Raw genomic sequence first — 22322 nt, 5'->3', positions numbered from 1 at the left:
GCGATTAGGATGTGCAGAAGTATACAAAAGAATGGCCAGGCAGCTCTGCCACTTTAAGGGTAGCACGGGTAGTCATTGCTGCATATACTGAGTAGTTGCAAAGAGGTCGCCTGTTGCGGTATCAGAGCTCTCAAGTTTCCTAGGTGCACGCACACATGTGTGTGTGTTTTAATCAAGTCCAGAATTTTTCTTGGAATTCTGAGATTTGTAGTCCTACTTTCATAACGGGATCCGGGGAACTAGAAATTCCAGAATGCAAAGGAAATAAACGTGAGTTGGAACACACATAGATATGAAACTCGGAAACTGATGATATCGTAAGACAAACTTGACCAACAGCCCTTTGCACGTTGGCATTTTTCGGCCCATACTTAATACTGATAAACTGCAACCTTCTTAGAAGGTAGCACTGGCCTAAAAGAGGACATATCAATTTGGGCCACTGGCAAAACTTGCAGACGATTTTAGCAACACAAGTAATTAAAGATATCAAGCTACTGACCTTAGGTCTGCCTTTTGCTAGTTTCAAGAGGTTGTGGTATCCTTTGTAGTAGCACTACTCATACTTCACACACAAAAAATATTTTTTGTTTACATATTTTGCTTTGTATATTACTTTGGCGTCATGTTGTGCAGGCACAGTAGGTATCTGTATCGAAAAAACGGGCGTCATTTGTCAGACAGTGTCCAAGAAAAAAAATATTTTTCAGCTTAAAGGGTTACAAACGTCGAGGCCTCGAAGCTCAGCATGGTTGTTCTTCACAGTCAGAAGTGTGGCGCTTAACACAAATCCAGTTATCCTTCAGGTGCCGCGGGTTCCTGCCGCAAATTGCAGGTTATTAAGATATTGGCTCTGGGGGCCACACAACTGCTCCAGTGTGTGTGTGTGTGTGTGTGTGACTGCTCCAAGCTGTGTGTGCGTGTATGTGACTGCTCCAGTGTGTGTGTGTGTGTGTGTGTGTGTGTGTGTGTGTGTGTGACTGCTCCAGAGTGTGTGTGTGTGTGACTGCTCCAGAGTGTGTGTGTGTGACTGCTCCAGTGTGTGTGTGTATGTGACTGCTCCAGTGTGTGTGTATGTGACTGCTCCAGTGTGTGTGTGTGTGTGTGTATGTGTGACTGCTCCAGAGTGTGTGTGTGACTGCCCCAATGTGTGTGTATGTGACTGCTCCAGAGTGTGTGTATGTGACTGCTCCAGAGTGTGTGTGTGTGTGACTGCTCCAGAGTGTGTGTGTGTGTGACTGCTCCAGTGTGTGTGTGTGTGACTGCTCCAGAGTGTGTGTGTGTGTATGTGACTGCTCCAGAGTGTGTGTGGGTGTGTGTGTATGTGACTGCTCCAGAGTGTGTGTGGGTGTGACTGCTCAAGTGTGTGTGTGTGACTGCTCCAGAGTGTGTGTGTGACTGCCCCAATGTGTGTGTATGTGACTGCTCCAGAGTGTGTGTATGTGACTGCTCCAGAGTGTGTGTATGTGACTGCTCCAGAGTGTGTGTATGTGACTGCTCCAGAGTGTGTATGTGACTGCTCCAGAGTGTGTGTGTGACTGCTCCAGAGTGTGTATGTGACTGCTCCAGTGTTTGTGTGTGTGTATGTGACTGCTCCAGAGTGTGTGTGTGTGTGTGTGACTGCTCCAGTGTGTGTGTGACTGCTCCAGTGTGTGTGTGACTGCTCCAGTGTGTGTGTATGTGACTGCTCCAGTGTGTGTATGTGACTGCTCCAGTGTGTGTGTATGTGACTGCTCCAGGGTGTGTGTGTATGTGACTGCTCCAGAGTGTGTGTGTATGTGACTGCTCCAGTGTGTGTGTGCGTGTGTGACTGCTCCAGAGTGTGTGTGTGACTGCTCCAGAGTGTGTGTGTGACTTCTCCAGGGTGTGTGTGTGACTTCTCCAGGGTGTGTGTGTGACTGCTCCAGGGTGTGTGTGTGTGTGTGTGTGTGACTGCTCCAGGGTGTGTGTGTATGTGACTGCTCCAGAGTGTGTGTGTATGTGACTGCTCCAGAGTGTGTGTGTATGTGACTGTTCCAGTGTGTGGGTATGTGTGTATGTGACTGCTCCAGTGTGTGTGTGTGTATATGTGACTGCTCCAGAGTGTGTGTGTGTGACTGCTCCAGAGTGTATGTGTGTGTGACTGCTCCAGAGTGTGTGTGTGTGTGTGATTGCTCCAGTGGGTGTGTGTGTGGGGCTCTGTGTGTGTGTGGGGGGCTCTGGGTGTGTGTGTGGGGGGCTCTGTGTGTGTGTGTGTGTCGGGGGGGCTCTGGGTGTGTGTGTGGGGGGGGGGCTCTGGGTGTGTGTGTGTGGGGGGCTCTGGGTGTGTGTGTGTGGGGGGCTCTGGGTGTGTGTGTGTGTGGGGGGCTCTGGGTGTGTGTGTGTGTGGGGGGCTCTGGGTGTGTGTGTGTGGGGGGGGCTGTGTGTGTGTGTGGGGGGGGGCTCTGGGTGTGTGTGTGGGGGGCTCTGGTGTGTGTGGGGCTCTGGGTGTGTGTGGCTGGCTCTGGGTGTGTGTGGCTGGCTCTGGGTGTGTGTGGCTGGCTCTGGGTGTGTGTGGCTGGCTCTGGGTGTGTGTGTGTGTGTGTGTGTGTGTGTGTGTGTGTGTGGCTCTGGGTGTGTGTGTATGTGGTACTAATTGCTGTCTGCTGAGCTCGTCCGTAGGGTACGATAGGTCTCACATTTGCGAGAGATTAAGCTATTGGCAATTCAAATGACAATGCCATTTATTTGTCTGTTTTCAAAACCAACACATAAATACAAATTTTGTCATTTACAATGCCAATAGCTCTAACTTTTCCAAAGGCGAAACCGTTGCATTGTAAATGCTTGTTTTATTAGATATTGGTAGTAAGCTTTAGTAAGTAAGAGATTTATAAAGCACTCAATTGCCTAGGCATCTTGGCGCTGGGGGTAGCAGAGATATGAGAAGAACCTTAGAAAGGGCACTGCGTGGGAAAGAGGCAGCTTTAAGCAGAAAGGAAAAAATACAAAGTGGTATTCTAAGAACAAAGTGCTTGGCCCAACTTTGATTTCGCAGGTGGCCGCCTAAGTTCAAGATCTGATTGTTGGTAATCCTACCTATTGGTTACTGTTTGTACAATGCCTTCTTTCTATTTGGAATTTAAAACACGAATGTTTTCTGGAACTTTGTTTATTACAGAAAGTTTATGTTATATCTTGAGAACACGAGTTTTATTGCAGAAGAGAGGTCTGTGTGTGCACCAGGTAGTCCTAAAATGGCTGTCTGACACATAATGGAGCTTGTTAATATCCACATAAAATAATGACTTCCACTATATCTACTTACCACTACACTGTAAGATAATTACTTGTATATATACATAATACTTTTAACTCCACCTTATACTTACCTTGGTAGATGAGTATTTTTTTTTAAATTAAGAATAATGTTTATATGCTAACCTTACAACATAGTGGTAGATTGACAAAGTTCAAGAGATTTCATTGACATGAGATATAAAGTCATATGTACAAACACATCTTTCTATAGACATAGAATGGGTAAACCCCTTGGATATATCTGGCCCATAGACCCTACATCCATTAAAAAATGCATGTCAGACCAGTTGGGGAAATGGTGTTAATTCCGCCTCTAAATGAAGCCAGTGTTGTTGCCTATAGTGTTTCCGTATTAAACTTTATACCAGGAACATAAGTTTTATTCATAGCCATTTCTATTGATGTCTCATGTATGAAGAAGAAAAAAAGAGTGTTCACAAATCCTTAGGTTGTGATGTTAAAATGTAAGGGGTTGCAAACCAAGAAATCACAGCTAGCTGCGAGGAGGCCAAAAGGACAATATTTATGCACTTACTAGTAAAAATTGTGTTCTTTCATTTAAATACAATGGTACAGTAGAGAAATGTGTATAGATGTGTTATTTATAAGCGGCAGCCCTTTTTAACGAGACAATATTAGGTCACATTAAAGGATTCCTCTGCAACAATAAGCATATTACAAATATTACTCCATATGTTCTAATAATCACAACAAGAAGCAACTGGGGGTGAAGATAGAGTAACACAGACAGTGTAAGAGGGTATCATGACAATGGGTTGAAATGTGGCACTGGTCTAAAAGCTAACATCTGTAACAAATAGTTAAAATAGGCAGTTCTAACAAGAAATTCAACAAAACAAAAAATGTATTAACTTTATCGGGAAATGTTTACAAATTATTTTAATGCCCCAAATATGTCAATGCCTCCAGCCTAATTTGGTAACAGTTTGATGGAGCCTATGCTGGATAAATAAAAAACTACATAGGTTCCTGGGTGCTGCGAGGAAATGGAGAATAACACACAAAAAAAAGGCATGAGCTACACGGACAACACATAACGGTTGAAAGCACTGGACAGTGAATGGCACGTTTCAAGTAGACAAGGTGAGACAGTCATAATGCTGGAGCACGCTTCGGTACCTAAAAGGTGGTTGAGATTGTATGGGACTCTTAGCTTCTGGACTCTTCACCACTGGTGGAGTTCTATGGCAATGGAATGAGATAGCAAATGAATTCATCACTCAGAGGTTACATCGTTTGTTTGCATGTCAAAAAGACACAGAAATTATTCAGCTCACCTAGATAGCAACGACGGTGCCGGTTTTTCAACAGAATTGCTTCTTTCCCATGGCTTCTTACCAGCGTCTGCAATACATCAATAAGATTTTGTAGTAAATTTGCTTTTCTAGTTTTAGTAATATAAAACTGCTGAGTCCTAATGTCAAAGAATAGGGGAGCCTATTATGTCAGATACACAGAATAAACCGCATCTTATGAAGACCTACCTTCTAAATAATAAATTAAGGTAGAAAAATTTGAAAGTTTGACCAGTAGATAGAATGTCTCTAAAGTTCAAGGCCCCCAACCCAAACTTCCCATAATTTGAATTCAAGACTAGTTGAGGCCCAAATATTTGCTATTTTTACTATTTAATTTCTCCCCTCAGCACTTCAAAGGATAGTCAGAATCAAATTCTCAAATTCATAAAAACTGGTCATCTTAAGAGAAATTAGTTTAATGAGATCTAATGGTGTGTTGGGCTACCATACCCGAATTTGAGACATAAGAGCCAGAATAGTCCCAAAGGAATGCCTATTAGATTAATCTGAAACAAAAACCTTTATGGCTAACAGCCAATTATATTTCCCTTTTTTATTGACAATGTGTTTTTATATGTTGTAATTTGTGTTGTTGCCTCGTTATATTTTGTCCAGAAAACCCAGAGATGATGGAATGTTAACAGATACTCAAACAGGCTTAGGTAACAAATTGAAAAAGGAATTTTTGCTAGATTGAGTCTATACACCAAGGAAATTAATTATTTCATTGTGGTATGAACGTTGTTATATGAATTTATCCCTATGGTATACAGTTTTTTTCTTTGTTTTGAATAGTTTTCTGCCCAAGTGATGAGGGGTGAGATGGGCGAACCCCCTTTTGTTCTTTTGATACATCTTCAAAAGCACAGACAACAATCAAGCAATCAAAATTTGAAAGGATTTGAAGTTAAAGTAAATAGAAACACAGTGTGTGCCACGATCCGAAACCTACAAACAGAGGCCTCTTACCAGCATATAGTAAACACTAAAATAGCCTTAAGCAGCACATCCCAGTAAAAAAAAAAAGTAAAACAAAAGAAAAAAGTTCCATAGTCAGACACTAGAGCTAGGCATCCACATGCGGCAACAGCAAGATAATTACGTTTCCAAAACGCTGGTAAGCGGACTTGTGTCTTAGAGGTTGGGTAGACATTTATCCAACTCAGGAGGGGAGCTAAAACTTGTATATATGAAAATCAAGTGGAGTGGCCTGTCAATCACGATATGGTCTTATCCTCATACAAGTAAGAACGCAGAAAAGGATAAGGAACAACATAGTTATGAAACTAAAACACAGCTATCAATATGCCATATTTAGGGAAGGCATTACTAACTTTTTGGCAGCATTTGGAATTTTTTAACATGCAGAGAGAGGAACATGTATTATTCGTAAACGAAGGAACACAAAATGACATCATAGTAATCGGTCATAATACCTGTCGAATTCTGTGGAGTTGGACCTCGGGTAATGGGTGAAGGAGAGGGGATGGCATCCTCCTAAAAATAAATAATAGCATTTGAGTTCAGTGTGCGACATTTCCAAGGTTTTTGAAAAGATGAAGGGCTGCACATCATTAATATTAGCTTTGTCCTTTCTCATTTTTATTGGTGTTTAGAAGTGCATATTCTGTAAAGGAACAGTCAGTTTAATATCGGATATCAAAAAGTAAAAATAGCGTGAGAGCCACATATCATTTGTAAATGAAATTAATTGTATAAAGCGCTCTTTACCCTGGGGTGTCTAGGCACTGAAGAGGTGAAAGTTGAGTTCAGTTCATAAAGCTTTATTCAATTGTTACAAATTTACAATCAAAAAAGCGCAAATTAAAAATTGTTTTACATTGCATTCAATTAGGTAAAAAATTACAGAGTGGCAGCTATCACAGTGGGCAAAAACACAATCATAAAAATGGACAATATTATTTCATGAGGAATTAAATCCATTCAAATAAAAATTATAATTCAACAGTAGTAATTAAACTTTTCCTTTAATAAAATAGTCTCTTTAAAAACATGGCAAGTCTCCATACTACACGATCATTATCCAGTAGCTGAAGTTTTAAAAAAGCAGGACGACATTGTCTTAGCCCATACGTTTTTAAGAGCGGAACCAGCCAGACTTTTCTTAATTCAGAATAAAATTTGCAGAAAAGAACGGTGTGGATTGTAGACTGGGGTGAGTGGTTATCACATGAACATGGTGCAAGTTATCTCGACCAATCATTCATTTTGGGCCATGAGACCATTCTATGAAATATATATAACCTACATCTAGCTAATAACATTCTATCAAAAGTAAATGTTACATATGACAAGTATGGCTCCATTCCAAAGGTAGTTAAAATAGTTTGATGATGGTTAACAGTGGGTTTGGTGAGTTCACTAGATGGTCTGGCCTCTTCTAACAGGCAGAGCCCCTCCATTTTTAGTGATTACCGTGAGATCTTCTGTAGGAAGCTTGGGTTAGTAAAATACTCTAGTGCTCTAAATCAGTCATAAAATCCAGAACAAAGCTGATCCATGGTATTTTTAATGATCCATCTTGTTTAAGGCAATCAGCGAGAATATCCCAGCTCTTCATGGAAAACAAAAGTTGATGTGCTCGGGGGGGACGGATAATATAAATCTTAAAAAAGAATTCTCCACTTGCTGCAGCTGCATTGCATTTGCTAGTCCCCAAACCCCTGCTCCATACATCGTGGAGCTGATACACCTAGTTTTGTAAATTTGTGCCAGCTCCGCAGGGGGGGTTCCTGCCCAGTTTCTTAGAGAACCCCACCAAGGCATTCGAAGTCCGGATAAGCATCAGTTTTTTGGCAATTATAGTTTGGGCCCACAATTCATTTTGGTTAAACAAGACAGCCAGATAAGAAAACATCTTGGTTGAACTTAATTTCTGCCCCTCTACAAAAATGTCCTTCACTCGAATACGTCCATGGCCACATCTCATTACATATGTCTTTGAGCTATTAATACTAAGACCTAGATCCTTCATAAAAACAAAGAAACTGTTGAGGAGCCTTTGCAGGGCAATTTGAGGTCTTGCCAACATAACTGAGTCATCCGCATAAAGAAGTACCGGGATGGATCGGCCGGCAACATGGGGAAAATCATGAGTTGTTCTAACCAGTGCTTCTCCTAACCCGTTCGTATACAAATTAAAAAGAAAGTGGGCCAGCATGCAGCCCAGCCTCACCCCCCTTCTAATGGGAAAGTTATCTGTATGTTCCCCCCTCTTCCAAAAAGTACACTAGCTGATGCGCTGCTATAGAGATTCCTTAAGAAGACAATAATTTGAGGGTCTACTTTCAAGTCCTTAAGATCTTCCACAATCTTGCATGTTTTACTGAATCGAAGGCAGCAGTTAGGTCTACAAAGACCATGTACAATCTACAATTTTAGGTCTACAAAGACCATGTACAATCTACTATTTTTTGCCCTCGTATATTTTCCCTATAAGTAGGGACAAATTTAAACACTGCTCCATGGTTCTGAGCCCCCTTTGAAAGCCATATTGTAAATCAGTTAAAATCTTATTTTCTTTTGACCATTCCTGCAAGCCTTCTAAAATCACTCGCCTCACCACTTTCACCATTGAATCTAATAAAGAGATTGGCCTATAGCAGCCTGGGTTCTGGCGATCCCTTTTTATGAAAATCGGTACTATTAATGACCCACCCCAGGTTTCAGGCAATTTTGTTTGACAACTTGCATTTATGAACTGTTATAATAGGCTCGCATGGAGCAATATTAAATTTTAACAAGTCTATAGGGATGCCATCCGGGCCGGGTGCTTTAACTGTCTTACTCCCATGTAGCGCTCTAATCACTTCAACTTGAGTGAAATTTAAATTCATATTTGGATAATCATTCTCTAGTTCATCGTCAGGACTAATATAGAAAGCATCAGTACCATTATATACCTGTGTGAAGTGGGTTATCCATTCCTCCTCTGAAATGGCAATGGCTATTGATGGAGCTTCATGTGTGCTTAGGAATGGTGCCTTCACTGCCCTCCAAAAGGCTGCGCTATCCTTCAAAACTCCCGCTGTGTGAAGGGCTTCCCATGCTTCATTTCTCATGGTATTATTCCTTTCCTTTAATGCCTGTCGGTATTCCAATTTTGCAAGTCTAATATTATCCCCTATTCTAGGTTGCCTATGTAATTCTAGTTTTAACTTGGAGGTGGCTTGAGTGCATCTTTAATTAAACCAGCCTGAGCCCTTATTTTTCTTGCGGTATTGCACTAATAATAATTTCTTAAGGGCGTTCGATATTTCAGCATAAGATGCTACTATACTTTCCGCAGGTGCTGTCTCAGACACGAAAGTCTCAATTGTTGACTTACAGTTAACCACAAGAGATCTAGTTATTTCTGAGGGATCCACCTTTGACCATTTAAGTGTATACCCATTAATATTGTCTAATGACAATTCACCCGCTAACTCTGTCGTTATTTATATTAGATACCTTCTTTACAGGTAGGGGATCAGCCAAGTGTAGCGGGAAATGGTCACTTAAAGAATTCTGGTTGACCTCAAAACAAAGTAAACTTAGAACATGATTATGACAAACTGATATATAATCAATTATAGAAGCACCTCTTATAAGTGTAAGGCATCGTTACTGGGGGCTCCATGAGCTCATTTACAAAGCCTAGGTCACATGTAGCTAAAAATTCATTAAACAATTCTCCTGCCGGGGAGTGACAGAAATGAGTTAAGTGAGGTGCTTCCTCATATATATGACCACATAATCTATTGTCCTTAATGGAGCACATTGCGCAGTTAAAATCGCCCATCAAAATTATCACAGCATTAGCAGCGCTAGCCTTACAAATAACATTTAGATCCTCACTTAATTTTTTTAAAAACCAGTCAAAGTTCTGCTGAAATCTCATTATCATAAAAATTTACTAGTATTACACATTGGTTCGTAGGTATGGACACCTGATAAAATTATCTGATAAAAGCTGCTCCTCAAAAATGCCTGTATTTTAGTAATGACCAATTTATTAGCACTATTCAGGCCGCCCTTAAGCCTGCCCCCAAGGCCTTTCACGGCTGGTGTGTTAAAGATTTTAAAACTATTAATATGAAGTGGCTCATTGACCCAGGTTTCCTGTAGGCCTATTATATCTCTGTCTTGAATAAACTTATGCCACTATGGGTTATCTATTTTCTACTGCAGCCTCGCGATATTCCGGGAGATGATATCGCAGAGGGGCACACCGCCATTCAAAAACGGCAGCAGTTGAGTATGCCTAGAGTTGTTGCGATCACCAGGGCAAGTCAGTTCTAGTGTTTGCATGACAGGAGTAGCGTTAAGAGGTAAAAATACCTTGTTATCGTTCTCTTGACCCCTCGCTTGCTCACCCCCTGATCTTAAATGGTTACTAGCTTTGAGCTCCTTGTTGCTTCTCCTAGATGTTGCGAGATCTTCCCCGATGATCCTTTCTGCCTCAATATTCTCAGAAGCATGATATAACCTCACATTCAGTCAGTCAATTTCCCCCAGAGAGCTTAGAGCTTCAAAATGATTACTAGTTGGAATAAGGAATCTTTGTTGAAACCCTCCTAAGAAGTTCTCTGTCTCAAAGGGGTACTGTGGGCGCCTGGGAAATTGATATTTATTCACTGTATAGTCGTATCTGGATCCAGCTCTCTCCAATATGGATTTAGTCAGGTTAGGTGTGCCAAATGTTAGCACTATACAATCTCCTGATAAGGATTTACAAGATCCTCCTACCCAGGCAATTCTTTTAGCCATTTTAAATTCGGCAAATAGGGTGTAAGTAAGCCCGGTCCGTGCCCCCAAGAGGTGAAGAGACTTATTTCTCAATGTTGTCCAGTGCTCTACTGTTCCAGTTGGAAGTGGTGGAACATTCACTAGGATTAAGGTATATGGAGTTGCTTCGGGTGGGAGGTTCAAGTTCCTGATTTCTATTGGACATTCCTGCCTTGATGTTACATTGACTATTCTATTTGCAGGCATGTCTGCAGACGCAGTAGTCTGTGTGAAATCCTCTGTCACCCTCCCTCTCCCTGGTAATGTGCCTTGCCTAGCATGGGTTGCCTGCGCTTGATTATGGGAAGCGTTAGGTCCTCTTACTCTCAACAACTGATCTGATAGGGGCGCTTGGAGTATTTGAATCTGGCTGTGTCTGCTGCTGTTGTACGACCCCACTCTCGTGGCTAGCTAAGACATTGCTACCTAGCATCGCTCTATGTGAACGGTTTGACTACAGCAGCTACACACCATCAGGTTAGTGTTCATTAAGCTCTCCAATGATGACAGCCTGTTGTTGTTTTGTGTTAGCATTTGCTTTAATGGATCCAGTATAAACCCCACATTAGATTCATGTTTTGACAGAAAAACCTCCCGCCCAATTTCAGACGGAGGTCCTGGACGTGAACTTTCTTGGCCACTCGTAGTTGGGACCTGCTCTTGATGTAGTGTCTTTCTCACAGGCTTGCTCTTACATACCTGACTTTTTACAGAGTTTCTTTGTTTATTTATACCCTGTCAATTTCTCTTTTTAAGGGGAAGGAGGGGTGGGTTTGGCCTTTCGGCCTTTCGGCCTCTGGCGGTTACATTTGGCCCATGCCTTTTGTTCCTAATCTATGGGTTCTCTATTGAGACTACGTCCTCTGGATCGTCTACCAAAGACTGGGACATTAAGGTTATGCATGGGTCATTGTTATGAGTGTTTTCTGCTGTGGGGTAAATTGCTACAGGACATGCTGTGCGATTTTGTGGTTCCAACGAGAGCCTACGCTCAGTAAGCTGTATTTCGTGGATTAACGCTGTCTCTGCCCTCGTTAAAAATGCATCTAACGTTCCCACCACCCCCGCCCAGTACGAGATTTTCGCCTATTCATTATAGATTACAGGTCCTTCCCAATAACTTAGACGAAACACTGCACAATTGATTACAATTGGTTATCACCAGTCCCAATATTGTGATCCTGCCCGGGCTCCTCAGATCGATTCCTGTGCTCTACCAAATTCAAATTCAGTCTGTTAGGATCCTGCCTCGGTATTCATGAGCTCAGTCCATATGAATAAATAGGGTCAATCGTAACAGTACCTTCTTTTCCTGGGCTGCAATGTGTGTACCGAGCAATCCAATGAATATTTCAGGAAATAAGGGGGGTGGCCCAGTCCATGACGGGCAAGGACGGGCCCGCCCTTGGCCCGGGCTCGCCCCTGTGCGTCCCGCCAAGCGGGAGCCTCAAGTGGTTTTTAGCGCCTCCGGGCGCACAAGCCAATGACGGCGCCTCCAGGTGCTGCAAGCTGCGGGGCATTGTGGGCGTTGGAGTCTACCCCTGGAGAACTCTCTACAGGCAGATAACACGGGCCCGCGAGTGGTTTTAAGCGCCTCCAGGCGCACAAGCCAGTGACAAGCGGGGCACTGTGGGTGTTGGAGAAAAGCTCAGTTATGTGGCATATAATAAGATGCGCTATTTGTAATATACGTTCATTACCAGTTTTGAGTGTGGAGAGAGCTTAATAGTGCTCTTCCCCAACAATGGAAATAAATATAAGCAATTGGGAACCTCTCTACTGATACATGCACACAGACTATAAAAAAACAAAGATCACCGCAGAAAGATCAAAATAATCATTGTGAAATACAAACACCTTATAAGTACTGATAAAAAGCTCAATAAGCCACACAAATAACCCACAGTAAAATGTCCAACATCGCAATATTGTTACTCATTGTCAATTTGAACAAATAAAAAATAAGCAGAACTTGTGGCTTTTCTCGTTATCTGTAGTTTTTTTTTGCAGACATTGTATATAGCATGTTTGTTTGCATTTTATCGAATACATTATTTTAATAACTAAGGGGCTCATTTTGATGGCAGAGGGGCTGCCACTGCCGGGCCGGCGGTTGCGGTCCTTCCGCCATCAGACTGAAAATTCCCACAGCCAAATTAGGATGGCGGTGGGAATCACAATTCGAGCAGATGTAATAGGGGGAAGAAGGCAAGGAAGCTTCATAAAGGTGCAAGTAGTAATTGTGTTATGGATCGTATTGACACCTTAATCAGCGAATGTGAGGGAATTCTAGAGTCTTCTCCTCTGGCACTACCTACCTGCAATAAACCCCAACTCCAGCCGAGCAAACCTTCCAACCTTGCTATCCCCGCCATGTTTCAGAAATCAAAAAACAAAGTATTGGTCTCTTACAATGAAACAATGAAACAGGGGTAAATGAGCAAAGGGTAGAACCCCCTCTTAACTCCAACCCAATCACGACCCAGCCAAACAATGAACATATTGACCCTATAATTATCTGCACTAATAGGTTTCAGCCCCTGGTTGATCTAGTCCACCATAAAGAAGGGGAGGATGGTCCGCCCCTGAAGGCCCAGGCTCCACCCATACCAGACACACAAATTCTAAGGATAGGGCTAGGCAATCCCAAGACAGGGCAGGAAGTGATTCAATTGGTTACTATTTTATAGGCAGAAGTGGGCTCCTTGAGAGGAAGCTAACCGAAATGGTGAAACTATTATCCCTAGATCCAACTCAAAAGGGGAGGGCAGAGGAATCAGAAATCAGTCACCAAGGGTGTTTGCAAGGTTCTTCTCGGGTTATACCATTGGCAGCCCTGGCTAGTGCTACAAAGGATAGTAGGGACAACCCTATTAGGCCGCCAATCCCCACAGGAAGGATAATTACAAGGGCATCACCTCTACCGGCGATGAAGCACCCACTACGCGGAGTAATAAGTACCTCGATTAACCAATATAAGACAGCTTCATTGATGAATCAGACCTCCCTCAGTAGAAATATCCCCTTGCATGTTGATAATCTGGAGACAGCCCTCCTGTCTAGGAAAAGAGATCAGTACCTACCCAAATTACCCAGTAGGCCTAGAATATATTTGGTAAATGTACCAAAGTTGGATCTAAGGATAGGTATAGAGAATGAACATTCCCTCATAAATAAAGCAACTCACTGGGTACGGCATGTTAGGGGATGCCGTTCAGTGATTAGGGGGGACATAATTAAAGCAAGCAGGTTAACTACCCCGAATAATCCTCAAAATGGTATAGAGCTCATCAAGACGAGGGCGGACCTAGTGGAGAACCTTTTTGCACTTGAATTTTGTACCACCGCGCCAGGTCATTCACCAATACAGTTTAGACGCTCCCCTCCAAGTAGCAGGAGTAATTCTATAACATGTCATAGGCCATCTGCTAAGACTGTGGACGGAAACGCCCCTAAAGCAAGATGCAGTTCATATAAAATATTCCCCTAACTTAAGGGATAATATCATGAGTACCGAGTCCTCTATCGTAGGGATGGGCCAAATATCAAAGACCACTGGCAATCACAACCCAGGTAGCAGCTGAGTTGGAGGCAGGTGACCAGGCTTTGTGTTCTCATAATGGGCCAATATTTCCACCTCTAGGCCCGAGTAAGAATTATTTGCTGTCCTGGAACATCGCCGGCTTGCGTTCAAAAATGAGCTCCCCTGATTGGCTTACCTTTATTGAGGGGTATGATATCAGCTTGTTCCAAGAAACCTGGGCAGATGCTTCGCTATTTTGTGTAGGTTATTAAAGGTACTAAAGGAAGACCATCACAGGGGTTGACAATCTGGGTGCGGCAAAATCTAGGGCTAAATATTCAGGTGCTTCCCCAACAGTGCAATGACATACTGGAAGCTAGATTGACCATGGCCTCCCAGTGGACTATGGACATCTACAACGTCTATGTGAGAGGTACCAGAGGGAAGAAGTCGGGGGTTTTGGCAGCCCTTGACAAACTCCTTGATCCACAGCTGGAAACCTCAAACATTGTAGTTGCAGGGGATCTCAATTCAACATTTGAGCCCCTCACCAGGGAGGAGGTCAATCTCACAGATGAGGAAGATGCTAGGTGGGGTACCCCTAAGCTGGAGCTGGACCAAATTCCCAGGTGGACTGATGTGGCAATTCAAATTAACTCCTTCTGTATGGAGAAGGGTTTGCGGGCTGCGAATGGCCACACACCTTCGGAAAGATTGGGGCTAAAACATTTAACAATGGGTACTGCGCTAGCAGGATAGATTATGTTCTGATTAGTTTGGCACTCTGGCACGCCCTTAGAGATATGTCGGTAATAGACAGGTTAGAAAGTGATCATAATCCCCTGTGTGTGACCCTGGATTTGACCAAGCATAAGATACCTACCCAAATTGAAAACAAGTACTCTTCTAGCGAAGTAATTCTATCAAACTATATGAGACGCCTCAAATGGGTTAAAGTAATTGAAATGCCTGAATTGCTGGAACGGTAACCTGGGTAGACCCAATACACCCTTGCAGGCTTGGGCAATATAAGTAGTGTCGGGTAATTTATTTCACTATTCGTTCAAGATTTGCTAGAACTGAACTTTCTAAATGTTTTGAATATAAGCTACTATAAGTTGCACTGTTTGAGTAAAATCCCTTGTTGGCACATTTTACCAGACACTACTTGCTGGAAAGCATTGAAAAGGGCATGGATGGTGCAATAAGCGAGCTAGCGGTCTGTGTAGTAAATTCTTTGGCCCTAGAGCAAGCTACTCGCACCCATAACAATCTATTTACCCACTTGCCTACTCATTTCTTCATGGAGGGTAGGAATAAAAAGGCGACAAATAGGAAAGATGGCCAATCGTTTAACAAAGACTGTCATCAAGCATGTGTGGGTCTGGGGAATGCCATCAAAATAGGTGACCTGTTGGTGGTGCGAAAAGCCAGGCATATTTATAGGGCTACCCAAATAAAGGCGTAGAGAATATGGGACGACAAAAGATGGCAGGAACTGAGGGAGGCCTGTGCAACGAAAAACACCAAACAGTTCTGGAATGTGTACAAATGGGATAGAGGAGGGCAGGCCAGCCAGCCCCAAATTCCTGTGACAAAGACTGACTAGATGAACCACTTCAAATCCCAATATGCTGCAAGTACAGTTGAAGAAGTGGGTACTATAATCATATCATTTTATCAGGACGGGGCCTTTAGCAGGGCGGAGGTGGAAGAGGCACTCAACACCATAACACCAGGAAAGGCTCCAGGCCACGATGGCATCCCCGGGGACATATTCCTGTATGACCAGGATAGATGGTGCGGATATACCCTACTGTTGTCCAATGCCATTGCTCAGGGAGACCCAGTCCCAGCATCCTGGAAAGGAGCGGAAATTATTCCGGTTTATAAAAAAGGGGACAAATCATGTTCAGGGAACTATAGGCCCATCAGTTTAAATGACTGCCTACAGAAGGTAATGGGGCGCCTAGTGCTTAATAAAATACAAGAGTGGATTGAGGAATTTAATGTCTTATCTCCACTGAAAGCTGGGTTTGGGGCTTATATGAGGACTATTGATCAAGTGTTTAGGTTTACCTTGGAACAAGGTGACTTTGGGGAAGGGTAGTCTGTAAGCCGCTTTCGTTGATCTTAAGTCAGCGTTTGATCTTGTGCCTCGTCCCAAACTGTGGGGTACTTTACAAGAACTGGGGATGCCCCCTAATATACTTACATTAATTAAGACTGCATGAGGAAAATACTGCCAAAATTAGATGGGGCAAGCAGGGAGAGGTCACTGAATCTTTCCCCGTACAGAGAGGAGTGCGACAAGGATGCGTGATGGCGCCAAACTTATTTTCCCTATTCATTAACGGAATAGTGTCGTGATTGAGATCTGTCCCCATGGATGCCCCAAATCTAGCAGGTGAAAAAATCCCCATATTAATGTTCACAGATGACACAATGATAATCTCCAAGACCCCTAGTGGTCTCCAGCGAGCTCTAACTATTTTCGATGAGTTCTGTATGAAGCAAGGCTTGGAGGTCAATGTGTCTAAAAACTACACTAATGGTCTTTAATCCGCATAGAGCCTATAAAGGGGGTATTTTAAAGAATGAATTATGGCTAGAGCAAGTTAAAGAGTTTACATATCTGGGGGCTAATATTCAGGATGATTTGAAATGGAACCACCAGATTGACCTAGCATCTCTTAAGCACAGGCAACTGTCGGGGTCCTGCATAGGAAACATAATTAATCTCATTCAAAGCCAATCAGCCCTGTACTCGAGATTTATAATCTGAAAGTTATTAGCTCAGCCCTGTATAGCTCAGAGCTATGGGGGCGCGAGAATCTTTCCGCACTGACACTAGCGGAAAATAGATTCTTGAGGAAAATCACCAGGCTACCACAGAGCACTCCAACTTGTCCATTACATTTTGATCTTGGGAGGAAATCTATTGCAGATGTAGCTAAGCTGCGTCCCCGTCTGTACTGGCAGAGGCTATGGACTACTCCCGAACTGGAAGCGTACGCGCTTGGGTTTCTCTCAGTAATTAGGGCAGAGATAACACTCGCCGAATAAAATGGTTATGAGCGGTGAGAGACAGTCAGGCAAGTATTGGTATGATTTCACTGTGGGAGGACCCAAAAAATGCCAATTTTCCCACTAAAAAGATCTTGAAGGAGAAATATTGGGAAAGGGTCCAGTTGAACATACTCAGAAACAGTGAGGCGTCCTCGTTAACTGGACGTTTCTTGGAAAATAAACCAACACCAAGGCTGGAGCCCTATTGGGACCTAATTATAACGCCACTCGACCTGAAATTATAGTTCCAGTTTAGAGCGGGCACACTGCCACTAAGAGCAGTTACTTCCAAATGGGATAATTCTACTCATGAAACTTGTCCGGTATGTCATCTTAGTAATGAGTCATTGGCTCATTTATTGTTTGTTTGTACTGGGTACGATGCACCACGTCGGGTTTGGTTGGCACCAATCTGTAAGCTCATAGGCACAAGTAGGGCTAGTGAAGCTGGTCGAATCCTCAGAACAGACACATTACCAACAATTGCCATAGCAATGGCTAAATATCTGGGGTGGTCGTGGGCCATAAGAATAAATTCCCTTTGCCTTTCAAAGGCTAACTAAGTAGTGTCTAACTGTACTTAACCCAGATATGATAGAAGAAGCCAACCTATTTTGTGAACCAGCCTAGTGTAAATATGCTTTGCAATTTCAAAAAATGACTTTTTAACTGGGTTTTAAATTAAGTTTTAATATCTGAAGTCAATGAATTCTTAAAGTTTAATAGATCTTCTTTTATATGGTGACGAGGTATTACCGTTCAGGCTTTATTTTTTACTGTGCTGATGTATTGTTATCACTATGTTTTATTTGCTCTACGGTACGTGCTTTTATGACATAATCTGTCGAATAAAGCCTGTTTGGATTGGTTTGGAATCACAATGGTTCCGCAGTGGACGGAAAGTCCGTCCGTCATGGATCCGCAAGGAGGTCCTTTTCCGCCTGCCTTGAGGAACCAGGAACCAGGGCAGCGGTGTCGTGCAGGCACCGCCGTAGTGATTATGGCATGCCCTGCGGTGGGATATCTGCAGCAAAAAGACAGGCGGAGCCTGGCTTTGGGGGCCTGTTGCGGGCCCCCTCTGTGTGTGGGGGGGGGGGCTCGCACTGCGGGGTACCCATGGTACCCCCTGCAGTTCCATGCACCGAGTGGCGGGCACTGCATGGTGCCTGCCACGTGGTGAAGGGAAATGCTGTGCATGCTCTTTTGACATTACGGACTGTGCTGCAGTCAGCAGCCCCGTCCGTAATGTTTAAAGGCCAGGATGCGCTTGCCAGTATAGCGGGCACATCCTAAATGCACTGGTGAGACCGCCGCACGTTTGGAGGGTGGTCCCAAAACAGTTATGATGGCGGGCGGACATCGGTTCGCCCGTCATCATAATGAGCCCCTAAATCAGAATGTAAAGTAGAAATTGCTTTGTTTTTTAACTGTAACACTACATTTACAGCACATTTCGAATGTGGAAAATTATATGCTGGGAACACAAAGAGAGCACTAAAAGTACAAATAATGGAACTTATGAGGTGAATTGAACAGTTACACATCACACAGAATATCACTTCAATCAAGGCGATGTGAAACCTTTGGATGTTTGGCAAAATCTCCATACAGATTCGGAGAAACGGTCTGACAACTTGAAGCAAAACGGATGCATAGACTGGTTTCTGAAACCACGTGGGATGAATATTGACTCTGAGCTACGTGTGTTACTTTGATGATCTGTGATATCGTAAAATACTGACACTGAAAAATGTAAAAAGTTGGCCTAACCTATTGGCAAGCAATTTATTTTGCAACAGAACAGGGATATGTCAGTATAGTACATCTAGTACAAAACGGCCACTGGGTGAAGCTCATGTTAAGCGTATAGAGGGTATTATGTTTAAAATTAACCTGTAATTGAAAAGTAAACCACAACACTGTGTCAGTAGATTCATGCAAAGTATTTGTTTTCAGTATGTCTATATTTTCTGAAATATTTTGGTAGGCGACGTGAACTCCGGAGGAAACCACAAACTAAATAATTAAATATGAAAAACTGTAATGACGTAATTACTGCATTCTGTTAACGTTGCTATTAAACTGTAGCTGAACATACGTCACCTTTTGGGTTTATTGCTTGTATTAAACTAACATTGGCAATTGATATTGGAATGCATTGCTGCAGATTATGGACAGCTGCCTATGGTATGAGCTCAGCAAGCTACAGTACACACTTTTTTTAACCATTTTGGCACAGCACAAAGTCTTGCTTCTTTCAGTGTGGGGGGGAGGGGGGGGGGGGGGGGGGTCTTATTTTAGCCTCCGTTCAGTAAATAATTTTTATTTACGTGGTATATGTTAGGCCTGAGCGGTGAACTCCACTCTGAAGCGGAGTTTTTTTCCCCGCTCATGAACGGTAAGTTGGCGAGCACGAGATGCAGCTCGGGTAGAATTTCTGCCCGAATGGCAGGAAGCTCAATGCGAGCTGCAGTTTGCGCCGCATCCCGCTGCTTGAGGAACTCCACTGAGTTTTTTTGTCTCTTCCGCCCAGGCATAGTATGTATACTGTGTAAATCTAACAAAGGCAGCCAAGCTCTGTATACGTTAAAGCAGAGCCATTACAACCTATGATCGGAATGGTAGCTGGTTTAGGAGTGTAGCTGCAGTGATTTGACTTAAATGTGCGAAGTTTGCAGACTGAATATAAATGTAGCCCTGTATTATCTCACAGTTGACAATAACTCAAGCTAATTATGCTATCCAGTTTATCAATAGTGTCTGGAGATTCATAGTGTCATGATTCATACGAGCGAATGGACAAACATCCCCTATAACATCAACTTTAGTTTCATATAGCGAAATCTCAACCCTAAGGTACTGGAGCACTTACAAGAACACTAGTAATGTTTTTGTGGGCACTGGGTAGATTACGTGAGTTGCCCAGAATCACAGCATATTCACCGGACACTGAGACTAGAACCTTAAAAACGTTGCTCGAAAAACAGACATTTGAGGCAAGCAGATTCAGTGTCTCACTAGAGTTTTATGGTACTCTATACAGGGAGCTGGTCTCCTCCTAAACTTGGCAACTACAATGAGTTTTCTGCTTTTACGTCCATAATTAATGCAGCACTAAGTCTGAAAGGGTATTGTTTTGACTTATACTGGGTGCTCCCTTGTGTCTGGACAAAGATATACCTCTCTGAAGAACTATAATCATAGTGAAACATTTGTCAGGGGTTACTGTTATTCATTCCAGGATGGCCTGGATGATATTTTACCAATACAAAGCTGTAATACTGTACCTGAAGTGGTAAAAGGCGTTTGTCATTTTACAGCTCAGTGTGGATGGCACTGTGCTAATCCTATGCTTGAAGACTTTGCTGTAGAAATGGCAAGAGACTTTGTTCCTTTCTATCTCGGCTTTTCTAGAAAAACACATTTGAGGTGAGCAGATTGTGTCACATGTGTTGTAGGGTGCTCTATACAGAAGCTGCTCTCCACCTAAACATGGGCTCTACCCAGAGTTCTCTGCTTTTTTTGCATATATATATATACATTCATATGCATACATTTATATACATATATTTATATATTCACTGAAAAAACAAAGGTTACAAAGACGTTCTAGTTAGGTTCACAGTTAACCCGTACAAAACCAGTGAAATTATTCAGGTATAGTTATCTTAGCTAACTTTAACTTGAGCCCCGCAAAGCACTGCTTATGACTCATATTTTATCACTCATGACGTAGTGAGTGACATCACTGATGACATCATCCCGTGAGTGTATGTTTTTCATAAGCATATTGAAGACTAAAAGATATACACTAAGCTATGGCATAAGTTAATTACTATTCTTTCTGTACTAGTAATTAGCCATACTATTTGTAACATAGCTCATCTGAGCGGCTGTGTGGTTGTATCAGTGTGTGAGTGGATATCTGAGGGGCTGTATAGATGTGTGGGTGGGTGTGTGAGTGGGTATGTGAACAGCTGTATGGATGAGTGGCTGTATTGTAAAGTAAATGGGTGTGTTAGTGGCTGTATGGGTGACTTACTGGCTGTGTGGGTGGCTGCATATGGGTGTCAGTGGCTGCTTTGGAGAGTGAATGTCTCCATGAATGGCTGTAAGGGTGAGTGGGTGTGTGAGTAGTTGTATGGATGTGTGAATGAGTATGTAAGTGGTTCTGTGGGTGTGTGAGTGGTTGTATGGGTAAATGAGTGCATGTGTGTGAGAAAGTAACAGTACTGGTGAGTGACTGGTAGGTAGTGTGAGTGGCTGTATGGGTGAGTGAGTGGCTTTGTGAACTTCTGTATGGTTATTTGAGTGGCTGTGTGCATGGCTGCAAGGGTGTATGAGTGGATGTATAAGTCTCTGTATGTATGAATGTGTGAGTATGGGTCTGTGAATGGGTATGTGAGGTGTTGAGTGGGTGTATGAAAAGTTCTATAGGGGTGTGAGTGGTTCTGTGGATGATGTCATCATTGATGTCACTGACCATGTCATGAATCAATTAATATGTGAGGTTATAAGCCGTGCATTGCAGGGGAGTCTGTTTTAGTTAGCTCAGGTAACTGTAACTGCTGAATTTCACTGGTTTTGAACAAGTGAAATGTGAACCTAACTAGAATGTCTCTTTAACCTTTGTTTTTTCAGCAAAAAAAAATAAAAAAATAAAAATATATATATATATATATATATATATATATATATATATTAATCATGATGCGATTTTCATAAGTATTCCTTCAGTTTCTATGAATGAACTGCACTGAGCATTGCCACTTTTCCCACAATTATGCACTTAAAGTACCCTCTTTTGTGTTAGCAACACGTCATGTGATCAAGCCTCTGGATAGAGTCTAAACGCGTCATGGCGGACTTGCTGGGCGAGCTTTGATTTGCACAATAAAGCACTGAGATAACGGCACCAGACATTGGGTCTACTCATCGTCATTACCTGCAAACGGGGAATGTGTGTGGCGAGAATTGTTCTATTTCGGCGCACCAAGAGGCTTGAGTGGTGAGAGTGGAACCCCTCCCCCGTGTGTGGGCTTGGCGGTAGGAAGCTGTTGGTTTCATAACCCAGGACCAGTGTTACAAGACTCCGGCATGGAGCAAGCCGAGTGATGCCCCTGGATACTGTGAATGAACCTGCTTGGACTAAAGGAGTCAGCACCTACCGAATCGGCTGATTGGATGTAAGACTGATAGCCCAGTCCAGGTAGGAGTACAGAAGTTTCAGTGCGGAGTGTGCCTGGATTAAGCGTGGATATTTCTTTAAAACGCTGGTATCCGCGTTTCAGTGCAGTGCATAATTTAGTCATAACTAAAACAGCAAATATGTCCACTGAGGTGTT

The 22322-nt window shown here is 42.8% G+C and overlaps 1 protein-coding gene across 16 annotated transcripts in view; it reads right to left on the bottom strand.

The window, feature by feature from the left end:
• Window positions 1–22322, bottom strand: part of EVL (Enah/Vasp-like) — a 581837-nt gene that overhangs the window by 24465 nt on the left and 535050 nt on the right. For 9 of the 16 annotated variants that reach the window (XM_086937797.1, XM_086937790.1, XM_086937788.1 and 6 more), the window contains 3 exons: window positions 6035–6095; window positions 4578–4644; window positions 4420–4482 (listed from right to left, as the gene is read on the bottom strand). In XM_086937797.1, the coding sequence (XP_086793923.1) occupies window positions 4420–4482; window positions 4578–4644; window positions 6035–6095 (191 nt within the window). The remainder of the gene's footprint in view (window positions 1–4419; window positions 4483–4577; window positions 4645–6034; window positions 6096–22322) is intronic. The other 7 variants (XM_086937801.1, XM_086937804.1, XM_086937791.1 and 4 more) reach the window with 1 other exon arrangement.

This window comes from Lissotriton vulgaris, chromosome 9 (assembly GCF_964263255.1).
Source record: "Lissotriton vulgaris chromosome 9, aLisVul1.2, whole genome shotgun sequence".
Taxonomy (NCBI): domain Eukaryota; kingdom Metazoa; phylum Chordata; class Amphibia; order Caudata; family Salamandridae; genus Lissotriton; species Lissotriton vulgaris.
Note: the sequence above shows the minus strand (reverse complement) of the source record. Positions and strands in the feature narration are given on the sequence as shown.